General features: G+C 37.3%; 1 protein-coding gene across 1 annotated transcript in view; it reads right to left on the bottom strand.

Annotated features, from left to right (window-relative positions):
- The window catches only part of IARS1 (isoleucyl-tRNA synthetase 1), a 105,792-nt gene that overhangs the window by 61,294 nt on the left and 27,166 nt on the right, over positions 1–17,332 (bottom strand). Inside the window, exons 12-14 of the mRNA XM_035558434.2 lie at positions 13,055–13,177; positions 11,877–11,968; positions 6,356–6,454 (exon numbers count right to left, since the gene is read on the bottom strand). Coding sequence (XP_035414327.1) covers positions 6,356–6,454; positions 11,877–11,968; positions 13,055–13,177 — 314 coding nt within the window. The remainder of the gene's footprint in view (positions 1–6,355; positions 6,455–11,876; positions 11,969–13,054; positions 13,178–17,332) is intronic.

Raw genomic sequence — 17,332 nt, 5'->3', positions numbered from 1 at the left:
TGTGGCTAACAGCAAGGTACCATGGTTGCTGATCCAGTGACTACTCATCACCAATTAATACCAGAGGAATGGCATGAATTAAGATTTCTCTATTTACTTTTTGATTCTTCTTTCGAAAGAGAAACAGGCAGGATGTCAGAAATCTAAACTTATTACATAATCCAGAAGGAAATATATGAAAAGGTACGAGACATCTGTTGCTTTTCTGGACTTGTATTTTGAAGTCTCTCTCTTGTGTTCGTAACAATTCGGAATAGAGAAGAGTAATTCTTACCCATTTCAAAGATCAGATGTGCTCTGCATGATGCTTTGAGTTGGCTCACCTTGCACTAGTCATAGGATACAGGAACACAGTCACAAAGTAATACCATCCCTTTTTTGTAAACACAAATACCACTACTGAAATAAACAGCTGTTAAATATTACCACAGCAGAAGTGTTATATGCTTTATCACTAACTTACCATTAAAAGCTCTTTGAGATATACTAATTTTTTCTCACTCTTCATTGCTCCTCTCATCAGCTAATTTAACTCATGGCATTCTTCAAAAGAAACAACAACTTTCCATACTGGGTAAGATTCACTTCATAATTACTAATTAGAGGAAGCTCGCAGCTCATAAATTATTTGAAAAACTGACCCGTAAAGTCAGAATGATAAACAAAAAATAGCAAGAATTAGGAAATCTAGTAACAGACTAGCAGTCAGCATTTGCCTGTATTTGGTTCTGAGAAGGTGGCCCCAAAATTATTCTCTCATTTGGCAACCTGGTAACTTTAAGCAACTCAGGAAATCAAGAACCAGTTACATTCGAGTAGGTAACTGAGTTGAAATAGCAAAAACAAGGCTGATTAAGTAATTATCCTAGGTTATTTAACTAAATATGTATAGATTTCTTTAAAACCATAACATACATAACACCTGTTTTTGCTTTTCTTTATAAACATTAACTGCTCTTTACAAGACTAAAACTCTTAGGTTCCATTATGTTAATCTGCTCTAATAATAAGTCTCCTTCAACATGACCTCAAATTGATTTTTAATGGTTTTTACTTTGAGGAGACAAAACAGACAGCTATTCATGCCCTTTTGACACTTTAATTAGTGCCAATACTGTATCATGGACCTAATTAAAACTCCCTGGATAGGGGAGGAGAAAAGGAGGAAAGGGGAGGAGAGAGAAAAGGTCAGCTGCTTGCAAAGCACACATAGTTTCCACTGCAGCAAACACTTTCTCCTGCCCAGGTCAGGAAAGCTCATTTTAATGGTGCACAACCACATACCCCACCACAAGTTACGGTTGCTTCCATCAGTCTAAAAGATTTTTCTGCTTATATGCTGCTTACATTTGCTAAATTAATAGCACTTTCAATCATCTTGCTATAGCAATGTTTTTCTTTGCTCCTTTATCCTGGTTCCCATAGCAACAAACACTTTAGCGTGAGACTGCAATGCTGCTGCAGACTGCATCATAAGCACAGCTGTCAGCAGCATACAGCTGCCTGACAAGCCAGGATTAACTCAAGTCATAACCTCCACTTTCATGATACATTTACATCTTAAAAAATCCCAATATATTTCATTGGTATGACCCAGACTTTTAATTGCTATTAAAATTCTTCCTCTCTCCTCTGAAGGCAGCCCCTTGCATTGTGAAGCCAACGAGGAACAAAGCTTTTGCTGTGGTTCTTCTTGCTACAGTTTCCCTTGGAACATGCTCATTGTTATGGTTACCAAGTACTTTTATATGGCACTGCCTGCTTGTAAATACAAATCTACCTGCATTTAACATGGCACATGCAGGTGGATTTACCAGTTGCCGAAGAGCAACTGCGTAGTGAACTGATGTTTGGAGTCTTGGACTCCAACAATAACTTACTTCATCAACAATAACTTACTTCATCAACAATGAGCTTTTGATGACCATTCATTGGGACTGAAAAGACACTTGCTGTATTCGTAAGAAAACAAACTCTCTCTGCTTATGAGGCTTGGAGTGGAAGCAGCAAAATTAGGGCACAGCAGAACACAAGCTATCAACATCACTTGGAACAAGCCTTAAAATTTACTCTCAATCCTCAACTATGTCTGACAACAGCCACTAATAAAACCTTCTGACTTATGCTGTTCTAACTTAGACAAACATGAGATGAGGCTAACCCTGCAGCAATTTTTTTTCCTACATCTGTCTGTAGGCAGTGATGCTAACTTCTATTTTAGCTCGGGAAACGCTGCCACCTAGTGACCACACATTGCTATACACTTTGCTCTCACTACAAAAGACTTCATTTGGATTCACATTTTTTCAAGTGCAGTTGATGATTCAAAATGAACAGTGACAATTAAATAATGATATTAAGGAAAAAAATACAAGAAAACCTTTACACATAAGATGCATTTAAAACAGTTGAAATGCAAAGCATTTATTTACATTATATTAAAATAGGAAAGAAAATACCCTATTAAACATCTTAAAAAAAGAAAAAATGGGGAAAACAAGGGACTAACTCATTTTAGTTAAAAATTAACTTCCAGCTAAAAGGTCTGCTGCATGTGTTCTTTATAGTATTTTCATTAATCACTTAAATTGTTAGTTCTTAAAAATAAAAAAAGAAAATCTCTAAGAACCAATGTATCACACTCCATTACAGTGTTTGGATTTTTCAGTGCCAAGAAGATGCAAGAACAAAAGGCTTGGCTTCTTTGAAGTCTGTCACATCTGCTTTCTGTCCTCTGATGCTCATTTTTCCACTATATCAAGTGCTGTAAATCTTGCGTAAACAACGTCAGAACTGCGAAATAGTCTTCAATGCTAAAAAATAGTCAACAGTTAGAAGTAATTATTTCCAAAGTTACTGAAGCAGAACTCCTAACTTTGAGGGAGTTTCTTTTAAGAGTTCAAGGCTGAAATTTCAATACAAAGTACAAAGTATTTAGAACCTTTTCTGTCAACCTGTAAGTGTATGAGAACAGTACACTGCCAGAAGTGTGAGCTACAATACTCTAACTTATGTTTCTAAACTAATTTACTCATTACTCTAATTTATGAATCTGCAACTTATACCAGGTTTGACCTCCTGTGATGACAGGAATTCGTCCTACAACAGAATCTAAGGTGGCATGCTTTAGTAGCTTGTCAGCAGTTATGTAGGAAATAACAACAAATCATTACTCTTTCAACAAATCTTTACCACATTTATAACAAACAACTAAGGCTAAATCCAAAGTACTTACACCAGGGACCCTGCTTTGGTGCTGCACCTAACTCTTCTTATTGGCATAACAGAAAACCAAGGCCTGACAGCTCCGAATGGTACCACAGACAGATTCTCTCTTCCTTAGCTCAAGTACCACAGTAGTAGGCTGTCTGAATACAAGATTACTTTTTTAAATTATTATTGTTACTATTTTACCAATTTTATGATAAAGAGAAAATTCAGTAAGGGATCTTCAAATAAAGACTGAAACACCATCCCTACCTAGTGCTTCAGTTCCATGTTTTTCAGCAATTTCCAGCCCATACCTTCTCACACTGACCTCAGTAAGGCTGGGAGAACTGAAAGGGTTTTTGGTTACTTTCTGATCTGAAAAAATGCTGTCGTGTTACTCCCGTAATCATTTGTATAAGCTACAGTTAAGCTAGAAAAGTGAAGATACAATTGCAGGCTCTAATAAATTTTGAGTGACTACAGCTTAATTAGTAGGCTATTTCATTAAAAAACTAATTAGAAATGCAATCAGGTTGCAAAGTTTGTCCAACTATGTTTAATCTATTTTCATCAAAAAGGATATCTATAAAGAGTGCAGCTATTCTTAAGGGACAATAAACCTCTCAGTCATTAATAGTAATAAAAAAGCGACGCAGTCAAACTCATTTTGCAAAGGTTAATATAGTCTGAAAAGCATTCATCCCAATTTTCCTGTTTTCAGGACATGTTGAAGCCCCAGAGAATCCAAAAATATATATTTTTTAAAAAGCTAGGTATTATTCTTGTGACACTTTAAGAGATCAGGTCTCTTCAAAAGCATAAAAGTAGGTTTGGGGAAGGATGGAGTCCCTAGCATTCTAACAAACGAATAGTGAAGAATACTAGCAGTCTCGATGCCGACTTAAGAAGTTACACCCCAGACAAAATGGACATTAGTGAAGGACACAGGAAGTAATCCTTAAAAGTACTGTCTTTTTCTCTTAAAAAGCTGGATTTTAAAAGCCATCTTTATGGAACAAAAGCCATTGAGAACTCAAACTAGTTACAATGAAATCACATGCTGAAAATATGCATTAATATGATTTTAAAAATAACTTAGTCATACTAAGGTCACTACTTGTGGCCATATTCCCCTACAAAAAGATTCTCAAAGTCTCTAAGACAATAGTTTCAACAGAAACTCTGAGGAATCCATTTCATACACAATTATGGAATTATGCTGAGACTCAACAAGTGCCTAAAAGACAAAGTGATACTTTAATTCCAAGCATACTGAATACTGCCAATTCATACAATCACTGGTGTTCCCACCCAACAGCACCTCTCACTTGTATACCCACCACCCAACATGTACATAAGGCAATAGTTAAAGCACAAATACATAGATGAAGCAGGGTTCAAACAGTTTACTAGCTTTTATGAACGCCTCCTGGATGTGTAGAGGTCATCAGCAGCAGTTTCTTTGTGAAGTTTTGCTTTTTCAGAAACAAAACTATCTCAGCTAAACACTTCCTTTTCATAATAAGATCATTACATTTTTCCTATGTTCATGTGAAAATTAAGCATGCAGGTCTACTGGCAGTCATCAAAACAGTAAAAGCATCTTGAGAAAGCTAATTAAAGCTAAGAACAAACACTTTCACCCCCTCTCCAGCTTATTTTTCCCCAAAAGAAGGATCACAGTATGTTCAGTTACGGAAAACAGAAAGCAACACTTACTAATCCATAAAATCATCTTACATATCAAGACTGGGCATGTGCTAATTAGCAAGCCAACACTGCAGCATTTTTGGGCTGTCTGTATCATGGATCACTAACCTCATATATTTCAACATTTACGCTGCTTGTACCACGTAAGCAGTTATGCAAAAGCTGCTCATGGAGAATTTAATTGCTAACTACTGTCCATGAAGAAACACAGCCTAAGATGTAATTGTTCTGTTTCACCTGGAAGTTGAGTCACCTTTAACACCAATTTCATTTGCTGAGCAAAGGCACTCTGGTAGAATCCCACTTTTTCATAAAGTCCTCTTCTGTAAAGACTGAACAACCGAAATGGAACACACTACAACTGAATGAGGTTTTAGCTTCCACATTTTCCCCACCTGGTCTCAGCTTTCCAAGCAGCAGTTAGTTATAAGAGGGGATGAAAAAAATGAAGGTTATGGAGGTAGAGACAATAAGATACTTTTGCACACCAGAAGTCTATAACAGACTCTCAAAATGGCTACCGACTCTAATAGCTCCCCTCTTACTGCTAATTTGGTAATGTATTTAGGTTATTATTTAAAGCTTACCTATTTTTTTTTGCCTACATTTTTCCACATTCCCTCTAAACAGAGATTTAATTTTTGGCATTCTCAGGCCGTTTTTATTTAAACCTCTGAAATACTGAATTTACTTGCGGTTACTTCACAAAATAGGGCATTTGTGGGGTTTTTTTTTGCACTTTTTGTTATTATTGTTGACTTTGTTTCCCCTTCAAAAGCACCTGTGACAAAGTATCCATTTTCTCTGCAATAACTAGATGAAAAGAAAAATATTTTATCTATGAATTAATTTACTTTGCAACAATAAATATCCAGAATTTAGCTTAACTTCTTCTCTAATGGATCTTGTTTGGGAGCCTTAACTACATAGTTTCATGCTTCCTCAGGTTGAGATTTCCTTTGCAGTTTCTCTCATGCTGAATTTCTTAGCATTGGATCACACAATTTGAGGATACTTTTAACGATCCCATGACATTATTCACTGTAAACTTACGAATCTAACTTCACTGTTAGATTGCACTCAACCTTAATTGCACCCTAAAATTTATTTCTCATGGAACTCTACGCAAGCAAAGAATGCCTTCTCAGACACAAGAAAGGAAGAAGGTGCAAACATGTTCATGCACAAGGTTGACGTGCAATTAAGTACGTTATCTTTTCATGCCAGGAAGACTGTCCCATTGCTCTACCAGTTTGAAGACTGTTTGTGAAACCTAAGATAAAACACTATGGTTACCAGTGCCATTCTAGTAGCACCGGCTCAAAGACAGAATGGAAATATGATGTGAAGTTAGCACAGCAATAGCAAGAAATTGCTTTGTAGAGATCCCTCCTTGCAAAGGAAAAAAAAAAAAAACATATGCAGGAGACATTACCAGTAACATTGTGCATTATTCTCCAGTAGCTTCTCCACCATGTGCTCTACTCTTACAAACCAGCTCGGCACAGCTTTGTATATTAATGGAGTATCTGACCTGCAGAGGGAAGGTGATGGGAAAAGGGAAAACACATTAAAAAAACTCGTTATTTATAAAGTACACTTTAAAATGCAGTTCTATGCAATTCTATACCTGACCGTTTTCTCTGCACGGACAGAATTCATTGTACTTCCTGATATATTATCACAGTAACAGAGGTTGTTTTGTTGTGGGTGGGTTTTTTTTTTGGCTTGGGAGGGGGACATACAAACTGTTACACTCACACAGGCTACTATTTTAAAATCAACTGCTAAAAACTAAATAAATCCCTCACCCAGCAATTTAAGGAATTTTCATAGCAAAAGAATCGTAAGAACAAACTATACTTGAATTTCCAATGTGTGTTCCTATGCAGTACAAAAATATGATCTTGGCTTAATTTTAAAGTGAGTCATTTAAGGCTTCTAGGTGAGCTCATTTTATATTTTTTACATCAGTATCTCCAACCTACAAAGCCAGAAAACATTTTATCATCTTTTTACTATTTGTATTTTAAAAAATTGTAAAGTCAAAGATGGACTAGCAGTACCCAGGGTTAACTAGATGAACGTCCCATTCCAGGAGGAGAAAGAAAGAAATATCCACATAAGCATATAAAAGCTGTAAGTCAAAGACATCTTAATATATTCCTTACTTCAGCATTTAAGGCAATTCATACAAAACCCACATGGGGTGGGAGCAGATTGAAAACTTGGGATTACTTTGAAACAGGAATGCTGCGCTCTATCAAATGCAAACATACTAAGCCACGAAGTTTCGCTTCTTAACTTAGAGTCCTAAAACCTAAAAAAGGGAATAGGTAACTCCTCCTACAGCAGCAAGCCCACAGTGAAAAGAAAGCTCACTGAAAGCTACAAGGTACTCCAAAAGTATTTCAGTTCTGAGCATCTTGTTTCAGATGTGCTGAAAAACGAATTGCCATCACATACCAGATTTTGAATTACTGGAAACAAGAACAAGACCTGAGAACAGTTTCTCAGTCTTAAAGTGCAAAGAGACTGCTGGGACAATAACTGGTACCCAACCAGTATCAGGAGTAAGCAGCTTACAGATGGGGCTGACAGAAGACAAACTTTAGCACAAAAGTAGTTTCAGACAAAAAGGATCTGGAAGAGGCAAGCAGATGAAAGTGCAAACATTTCCCAGGCTTTCAACCTAACACTAAGTTTCTAATACTTGATAACGGTTCCAAAGCACCCAGAGAGAACTGTTGCCACCTACATGAAAGGTAATAAGAAAAGGGCAGGTGGCGGTTTCCCTGAATGTGTTCATTCCTGTAGCTCTACAGCCAAGCAGTGCCTCGACAGGGAGATTATATATATATATACACACTGAAAAACTGCCAGTAATATCTTATACAGGTCTGCCCCATGTGACTGGTGACAGTTGAGGAAAACAGATTGAATTATTTACAGCAAAAGTGGCTGAGAAATCCCCATTACTGGGCTGTTTTCCATCAATACAAGACAAGGGAAAAAAGGACCCAGACAGACCTTCAGGCAGAGATGGGTGCTGAAAAAAATCCTTTCTGCCTAAACATTCTTCTGTCTAAATTTAAGATTATTTTCCTTCCCCATTCTTAAATAAGCTAGGTCACCTTAAAGAAGACAAATAGGTCCTCCTGAAGACCAGAACTTATTCCCCTATGTAGTATGATAGTTATACAACATCTGCTACACCTTCTCAGTCCTAATTAAAATTACATACATATATATGCATATGTATGCATATTAATGTATCAAAGAATGAGCAAACTGAATCAAAAAAACGAAGAAGAAAAGGACAAAGCACGAACGTGACCACACTGCTCAGGAGTCAGTTACGGTGGTGAAGCTGGCTCAGGGAATATGTTATCTGAAAACTGTTGGAAACCAAGGCAGTACTATGGAGAACACTTGCTTGTTTTCATATTCCCTCCTACACATTCACTTCTGGACAATGTCATGCGGTCTATGGGGATACATGGCTGTTTGGTCTGATTTAGTACAACCACTCTTAGTGCTTCCATAACACTGTCCTTTGGCTCCAACTTCAGATTTGTGATTTTTCAGTACCTCACAAAGGACCAAGGTTGATGGAGTCAATTTACTGACAGTACAAGCTCAAAGTAGAAGGCAAAAAATGCCACGAATGCAGTGAAGAAAATCAATTTAAAACATAAAATCCCCTTTTCCACGTTACCCTCCACCCCCTGCCTCCCAACATAATAGTGCTACTCACAGAATTCAGAGAGAGAATCACACAAAACTTGTAACCCCAAGACCAGAGGCCAGTCTTTGTACTGTAGCTAACGTTTGCACTTAATCATAGAATGGCTTGGGTTGGAAAATCAAAGATCATATAGTTCCAATCCCCCTGCCATAGGCAGGGACACCACCCACTTCTGGAGGTAGTTGCACCTACCATTTCCTGTAGTCTTCAAAGAATACTTATATCAATGGATCTATGCATGGTATCTTATGGTAAAATTGAGCTGATGTTGAACAAGTAAATATTTAAATGGAGATGGTAGGTTCAGGCAAAATACTGGGATGATGAAACAGTGGAAAGCACCACACTAAGGACACGAGTTGAAAGCAGATGAAACTTAACAAGAACACCTTATTTTGGCAACATGAGAATATTTGGTCTTTTGCTATGGCAAGAAACTTCACAGTGCATGCCAAAGCGTGACAGAGTCACCTACCCAGTCTCACAGCATCACCCCATCACATGCAGAGATGAGTTCTGATACCCAGGACCAGCACATCCTTCAGGGAATGCCAGTGGTAGGGTGCTTGCATAAGAATGTGTCCTTTAGAATTTTAATCAGAGGTGGCAAAGTACCTGAGCAAGATGCCTGTTCCTTAGCAGTGGCACAAAGTTAGCTCTCTGAAATCTTTGTAGATGAAAAGATCTGAGAGCATTTTTTCTGTGCGCACTATACACTCCCAGTAGTTTCTCGTACCTGTTTTGGACTATACAGTGGTTTAAAACAGCTTACTGTGATCTTATTCCCTTCCATTTTTTTGCAATTTAGGAAGCAAATCACAGATAACTGACCATGTGTCATTAAAGAACGCTTCTTGGCTTTGCTTTGACTGGCTTAGAAAGACAAAGCTCTGTATCTGCCTGTGACAGAGCTTCCCAGTATTGCCTCCTAACAGGCTCGTACACAGCAGTTACAATGGACAGACGCTTCAGCTTGTCACCTTTGCTACCTTCCTGATCTGTTAAATTGCTACCTAGACCAGATAAGCATTCAGGCTATCAAGATCTCACATGTCCACAAAGCAGTTTTTGCCAGTGATTTCCATTTTCAGCAATTCCAGTGAGGAGGAATTCTATCTGGAAGTTGTCTACCGTGTATTTAGCAGTGTCACTGTTTTCCACTCTAAATTTTCAACGTTAGTTGACAGAAGATTACTACATATCTTACAACAAAACGATAAGGAGAAGGACCCTAATTTGATATGTAGCAAGAGAAAATAACATTCAGGATTCAACAACTGCCTGGTTCCAGGGAAAAGCAGGAGCAATAAATAGTACGTTAAGAAGAAGGGCCCGATTTCAAAGTTCTTTTACTTTAATCAAAATAACTTGTAACTATGTTTGAAGTCAAAAACTACTCTTCTGCTTTTAGCATATTCCAATTATGGTTTGATTTCTGATGGCAGTGAAATGAGTTTTTCAAGTAGATTCCATTATTCTGCTCTTCCCACCAGATAATTTGCTGCTAGGTGCTGCCTGCAACTTATCATCAATCAACAAAAATGTCAACAGTGTGGCAGGCCTAAGTATGTTCTACAGAATCAGCACTTCTGCATTACTAGTCTGTCTCCGAAGGGCATGACTATATATTTGAGTTACTACATAAAGAAAATAAAAGCGCTGCTTGTTTTTGGCTGCCATTAATCAAAAACTGTCCCTATTCACGAAGGACATAACAGAGTAATTCCCCTTCCTCCCTCAGCTAGCTCCTAGTCAGGAACAAGCCAGTCATGCTATTCAATGGCAAGTAAAGGTTATTCTTGCTGTAGTTGAAAGATAAGTGCACACTGCTAAAACATCTCACCTAGTAGCGTTAGAGCAAGACACAGAGAAAAGCTTTCATTCACAACCATTTCAGTACTGATGCTGTATGCATCAGATATGACTAAAGATGTTCCAAGTGGCTTCAAATCTGAAATCAGATTTTTTTTTTAAGTGTGTCTCAACTTTTAAAAAAAGTTTAATAAAATATTCCTACTAAAAGACTTCGGAGGTGTCCTTTTTTTTTTTAATAATTGACACCGTTGAGTCTTTTTTTGTATGTGTATATCTCAATTTTGACAATAATTGCACGAGCAATTTTCAGGACACTGAACAATGCCAAACAACTACTCCTTAGCAAATCACTATTAGTATCTAGTGGGACAAACTGGGAAAAGCTATTCTGTAAGGAAAACCCACCTGCATAAAAGTCAAATCAGCAATCACCAGATAAACATTTTTGTCTTAATAGAAGACGAAAGCAATAAAAAGTACTAACAATGATAGTTACTCTTCTTCAAAGACGCAGTTAAAACCGGAGTGGATACTAATAAAAACATGCTTCATTTCTAGATTAAATTTGCCTAGCCTTCATTTCTCTCCTCTGAATATTTTTGTTTGTTTACTATACTGAGTGCCCATGGAGACTTGCACACAGTTCCCCTTCAACATCTGCAAAGAATTCCCAATCTGACAAGGACGGCTGGTGACAGGCCACTATGCTGAACCACCTACCTGATATTCCAGAGCTAATCTTAAATTTCTAGTTGACAAAACCTAACCATTTATGCATTATACTTGCTACCAATGGGGAAGACAAATGTTAAATTCATGTTAATGTTTTATCAACAATACAGAAGTTTCCAAATTATAAGCAACTGGGCTGCTAGACTCCAAAAAACAAGTCATTTTTAGAAGCCAACAACAAGAATTAAACAGCTAAAACAGACCATAACAGCTAAAATAGCCATTTTATCCAAAACATTAGAAGTTTGACCACAAACACATTAAACCATATACTTATTTGAACATGATAAATATTTTCCCACCACTCAGCTGTTTAGTAAACAAGTTTTTTCTCAGATGTATTAGAGCCATCTTCAAAAAACAATTAGCAACATGCAACTCTGAAGAACAAGTTCAAACTCAAAAAAAGAAAGTAAAATCTTAGCTGAAAACAATTTTCAGCACTAAAATTCCTGACACTTATGGAAAAGAAATCCCATTTAATTGACTATGAAAGCAAAACTGCAGCCCCTCTGATTCAGTACTCTTGATTCCTTTTACTTTTAATCATGTTGAAAAAAATATTTCAGTAGGTTAAGGGAGGGTGGGAAAAGAAGCAAACCTGAAGAAACTATTCAGTTACAGCCCTCAATCTTAAAGCCATATGCACTTCTCTCCTTACCTCCAGCAGAACGGATAGCTGTGCTTATAACTACTGCTGTGAACCAGTCTGCCTTTCTCCTTCAGTAATTTAATGATGTTCTTATCTGCATCCTAGAAAGACAGAACGAAGTTTTCCTTGGGTAACAAATTTCACTATTTCAGTAAGCTACCACAGGATTCAATTCCAAACAAAAAAGACCCCTACAAATAGTCCAGTATCTACACATACAAAAGTCAAAAAAACTTGCATAGAATCCATTTATTTATTGAAGAGGCACTGTGAAACAAATTCAAAAAGTTATTTGCTCCCCAAATCCTGGTATATAGCACCAGTCCCATATTACCCTTAATCTTGTTTCCACATACACTAAATGGTACAAAATTCATTTTTATTCTGTAGCACTAACACACTTGAGAACTCACACTATTAAGTCTTTTAAGTTGTCTGATTGTGCAACAGAAACTCACACAGTGCCTCTTACCTAATATTTAGACTTCATTCCTCTAATGTGACTGTTACAGAAGTTGAAGCATCTTCTGTTACACCTAACTAAACAGGATTCACATTCTAAACTGGGACTGAAAGATGTACCTTAAGAGTTAAAGACAATGTACTGGACAAATGCTGTCAAAATGAGAATAAGAAAGGAAAAAAAATGTATACAAAGGTTTTTGATATTGCAATATTCACAAGCTAAAAAGGGATTCAGGACCCTAAGAATATTTTCCAAGAGCCTTAAGTTCCGATTCCTATCAGCAAGAAGGTGATAAGAATGTAGTCTCCAGTGTTGCCTTATTTGCCTCAATATACAGCAGGAAGCAATGACAGCTGTTTAAGGTCAAATACAATACAAGATTTTAAGCCTTTTACCTGTAAAGAGGAACATGCTATCAAATTGTAGCAGTGGGAAACCCTGAGTGAAAAATAGATTGTTTACTGAGTACATAGAACTTATGAGGCACTTATTTCTGGATTTGTCTGGAACAATCTGGAGTTCCTTTGGTGCTACTTCCACATGGATTCTCTTGCATTTATTAGCAAGTAAATTCATGTTGCAATGTGTCCTCCAAGTGGGGAAAATTCATGGATTTCTCTCCTAGTTCTCTTCTCAGCTAATCAGCAACAGAAAAGAACACTTCTACATATGAATTTTATCTTAAATAAAGTAGCAATTTTCTTTCTCCAATACCACTGACCTTCACATACTGTCCAGCAAAGTCAGTCACTTCAGCCGTGAAGCAGCCTGATGCATCAACAGGACAAACTGGCACTGAATCTTTCTGAATTATATTAAAATCCACACAGACTCTGTAGTCATCCTACAAAACATACAAGTGCAGTAGATACAAGTTACGGAAGTCTAAAATATCCATTATAATATCCACTCCTGAAAAAAAAAATACAAAGTATGAAATGTGATGACTGGACAAGAACAGAAGAATATTCAAGCCTTTACTACACCAAAATATACCTAAGAAAGTATGTTATTTTACGAAGTTGTACTTTTATTTATCATAGAAATTATTACTTCTGTCAAGTATATGCATTTCTCTACTTCACCTATTAAAGGCATACGTGCACATGCTTCTGTGCACACACACGTATGTATATTTCCACTTACACATACATATATACAAATATTCAATGGCTTCAGGTTATTATTGCCTAGAAAAGAATCTGAAAAACACTGTCATGCTCTTGTACCAGCCAACAGAGACTTGTTACTGTTTAACACACAAGCCTGTATGGCATTTTTAGATGGCAGGTTGTTTTAATCAATTTAATTCATGAATTACAGATGAGAAATCCCAACTTCGAATTTCTTAATTTAAAGCTTTTAAATCTGTACTTCTCAATTTTTGTTGGTCGTAGGCAACGATACTGACCAAGAATTATACATGGACAACACCACAGTTTATTTTTCTGGCCAGCCTTTGTTTAATTCTTTAATTTACATTAGCAGTAAGGAAAAAAAAATTCAGGACAAGAGAGTCGATTCAAAATTTTCATGCATGCTAGAAAACAGTGGTATGCTCAAAAGGAAAAGAGCAAACCAAAATTATTAGGGGAACAGGACAATTCAGATTTTGATTTCAATTTTGAAGCCAAAGTAAAGGCATGTCTTAACCAATCATTATTCCAGATTACCTGATTTTTTGCCCTGAAGGTGAAATTACTTTATTGGGGGTTGGAAAGAAAGGGAGATGGGGACAGTTGCAGATCAATCTCTCAACACATTTGCAGAACCACTTTACTTCCCCCAAAGAGCACGGTCCTGTCTAAGCCTGCATCCAGGAAGGTTGCTTTTGTGTCTTACAGGTTCCTATATTACTGCTCTGACAAAACAGGGAGAAAAACACTAATTTAAGGGTTAAAAATTGTAGGTTTTATTGTGGTGTGAAATGGAACGTGCGGTGACCCTGTCTGTCTAAACTGGCTGCAGTTGAACTGTTAGCCTCCTCTTTGCTTAGAGTTCATTTACCTTTTGGGAAACAAGCACACAGCAGCTCTTGCAAAAGACCTGCACTCTAAAGCAATTAGTCCACCTTGATCAAGGAGATGATATCTGAAGCAAGTGTTCAACTAAGCATTAGACACAAGTGTTTCATAGCTACCTGAACTACCTTTCCCTAGATGTAACCCATACCAGTGAGCTGGCCTTTGGAGTGACAAAGCAGGATTTCCAGACTCCACAGAGGAACTTTCTCCTACATCTTCTACACTACCCACTAGCTCCTACCAGCTCCCTCAAGCCAGGTCTGTTGACCCAGACAGTATTTTAAAGGGCACACTGAAACTCGTCCATAGCAATAGTGAGGCTGGCTTCAAGTACCAATGCCTTACATGCAGAAACGAAAACCCACTTCAGTCACAGCACTCAACTGCTCTATATATCACAGCCTCTCCTTCTCAGCTGCTGTGGACAGCCATCACAGTTATTCAGCCTCTCTTTGGTCTACCAGCTACTTCGGTCAATAGATTAACTGAGACAAGCCCGTTCTCAGATGACCTTTCATCAGCTGTTCTTTCTGAGATACAGCAAGCAGACCGCAGTGTTAATATGTAGGCCAGATGACAGAACTAACGTCAACCACAATTTGGCAATGAACTGTAAAAGGCTTTGAAGCAGCAGCCAGCATTGAGTACATCAAAGCCTGGCACGCTGACAACCTAGCTAAAACATACTAACAAACCTTCCACTTCGCAGGACCTATAGGTCAAGATGTGGTTCAGTTTGGTTTACATCAGTGAAGCAGCCAGTGATATATCAAGGGTTTCCTTTCTTTTGAAAAACTTGAATGCAAAAGTTCTACAGACTGACCTGCCATTCATTCGATTTAATGGAGACTTGCTTCAGTGACCATAATTCAGGAATATATTCAGGCACATGTAGAAATCCACAAGTGCTAAACCCCACTGGAAAACTAAAACAAATTTCAATTCTTTCCAGGACTGAGGTCATAGTGCTGTTCGCTTTTTTTTCCTTAAATGCCTGTCACGACTAGATCTCTTCAAAGATTACAAACAAAAGTCAAAATGAACAAAAGAGAAGCTATTAAAAATTCATTGATAAGAATAACTCAAGGCTTTTCTACCTGAAACTTGAAAAAAACTAACAAAAAACTGAAGTCAAAAGGTTTACCTGTAGCACCACTTATACAAAAAACAAGTATACTTTTGCAATGTATTGAAAAGAATATGCAACAGCAATGTATCTATGAAACATCTATGATTCATGCCGAGCAGGTGCTGGAATTACAGGGTTTGCAAGCAAGCTAAACTGCACCTAAAACTTTTAAGTTGATGAAATAATGAAATGTCTGAGCAGCTCCATTTTAATGTCATGTTAATCTGGAGGTACAATGGATTTAAAACGTTTTTAAGCAGGTTTGTCTTGCTGCATGAGCTTTAATTTTGATTTCTTTTGAACCAAAATAAGTGCTTTCTCATACTGCATCACAGCTTGTATTTGGCAAAAACATCAGACAAGACAATAAAACTACATATTCTGGAACTAAATGAAGGTGAACTTTTAATTTAAAATGTTGTTGGAGAAGGATATATTTCTAAGCTATTATCAGATTGTCTACTAGTAAGAAGAATAAAAAGGCCTTACTTTCGATCACTATTTATCAGAAGAACTTACTTATATTGGAGGGAAGGAACAGAAGAACCAAGACAACACTTCTAAAAGACTGTGGTCTTTTCCTTCTGATGGTAGCATATCCAGTTAACACAGGTCCATATCATTCATTATAAAGTCTAGCTGCTCCGCAGCTACCGCATGCAAAGTTTTGTTTGTGATCTTAGTGTACTTTTTCCTCACACAAATACTCTATGCATTTTTTCCTTTGTAATGCATTTAACATACTGTCATGTTTTCAAAAACCCTGGTTTTAAAAAGGCAATTGCTGACTTCCCAGGAGAGACAGAAAAGATTTTTTCCCCCTTCTGTGTTTACACAAGTCTTTGTGTGCTTTTAACAGAATCAAACAGAAGATGGCAGATAGTCCTTGCTCTAACTGGCTGGGCAGCATTTCCAAGAAGCTGTTTCCAGCAACTAGAAAATACACAACAAGACATTCCAGCAGTCAGTGGAAAGCTTCTTCCGGAGTTCCTTCTCCGTTAGTAGCCTTTACTCTTCTTTTATTCCATGTCCTACAGCAAGAGTTCCTGACTGGTCCTGGGCCAGGACTGGTCCTTTATCCCTCAGTTAAATCCCTGCAAGGCTTACTTATAGGGGAATATCTGAGGTTTAGGGAATGTCATACGCTTTAAACTCCTTAAGACACCCTATCAGTCACCATGAATTTCTTCATTAACCAGTAAAATACTACAGTCTTTTTTTTTTTTTTAATTTTTAAAAAGTCACAGCTGTCTTAAGCCAGGACATCTTTTCACATCAATGTTCATCTTGACAAGACAAACAGAACACCACAACAGATGCAGCAAAAAAGACAGGAAAAGATGGGATATTTTACATGAATACAAAGAGGTCTGTTATTAATGCCAATGGTTTCAAGAACGATGATAGAGATTGTAGTTCAGGGACTGCTAATTGCTAGACATTGGCAGCTCTATTACAAGTTTTTTGAGGGCATCTTTGGATAATGGCTGAAGACAGGACACTATACAAAAAGGACAACGAGTCTGAACTAGTGCAGTTAATTCATGTGTCTAAAAATTGAACTGATGAAATTCATGAAAAATTATCCCTCTTAACCTTTGCAAGAAAAGACTGAAGGAAAGAACAATAAAGTTTCTTAGTAGACAGAAAAATGGAGTGCAACAAAATCCCTTCATACTAAGGAATAAAGCCTTAGTACAAAAGCACTGGAAGCATTTTTTCAGGCCCTCCAAATGCACAAGTAACAAAATTGAAACACTGAAGAAGGGCAGCATGTTGAGCAGAACTGCAGCTACCATCCCAAATGTATCACTTACCAGTGCACCAGATCATTTATTCTTGAGGC

This window comes from Cygnus atratus, chromosome 10, assembly GCF_013377495.2.
Source record: "Cygnus atratus isolate AKBS03 ecotype Queensland, Australia chromosome 10, CAtr_DNAZoo_HiC_assembly, whole genome shotgun sequence".
NCBI lineage: Eukaryota > Metazoa > Chordata > Aves > Anseriformes > Anatidae > Cygnus > Cygnus atratus.
This window is presented reverse-complemented; position numbering and strand designations above follow the sequence as displayed.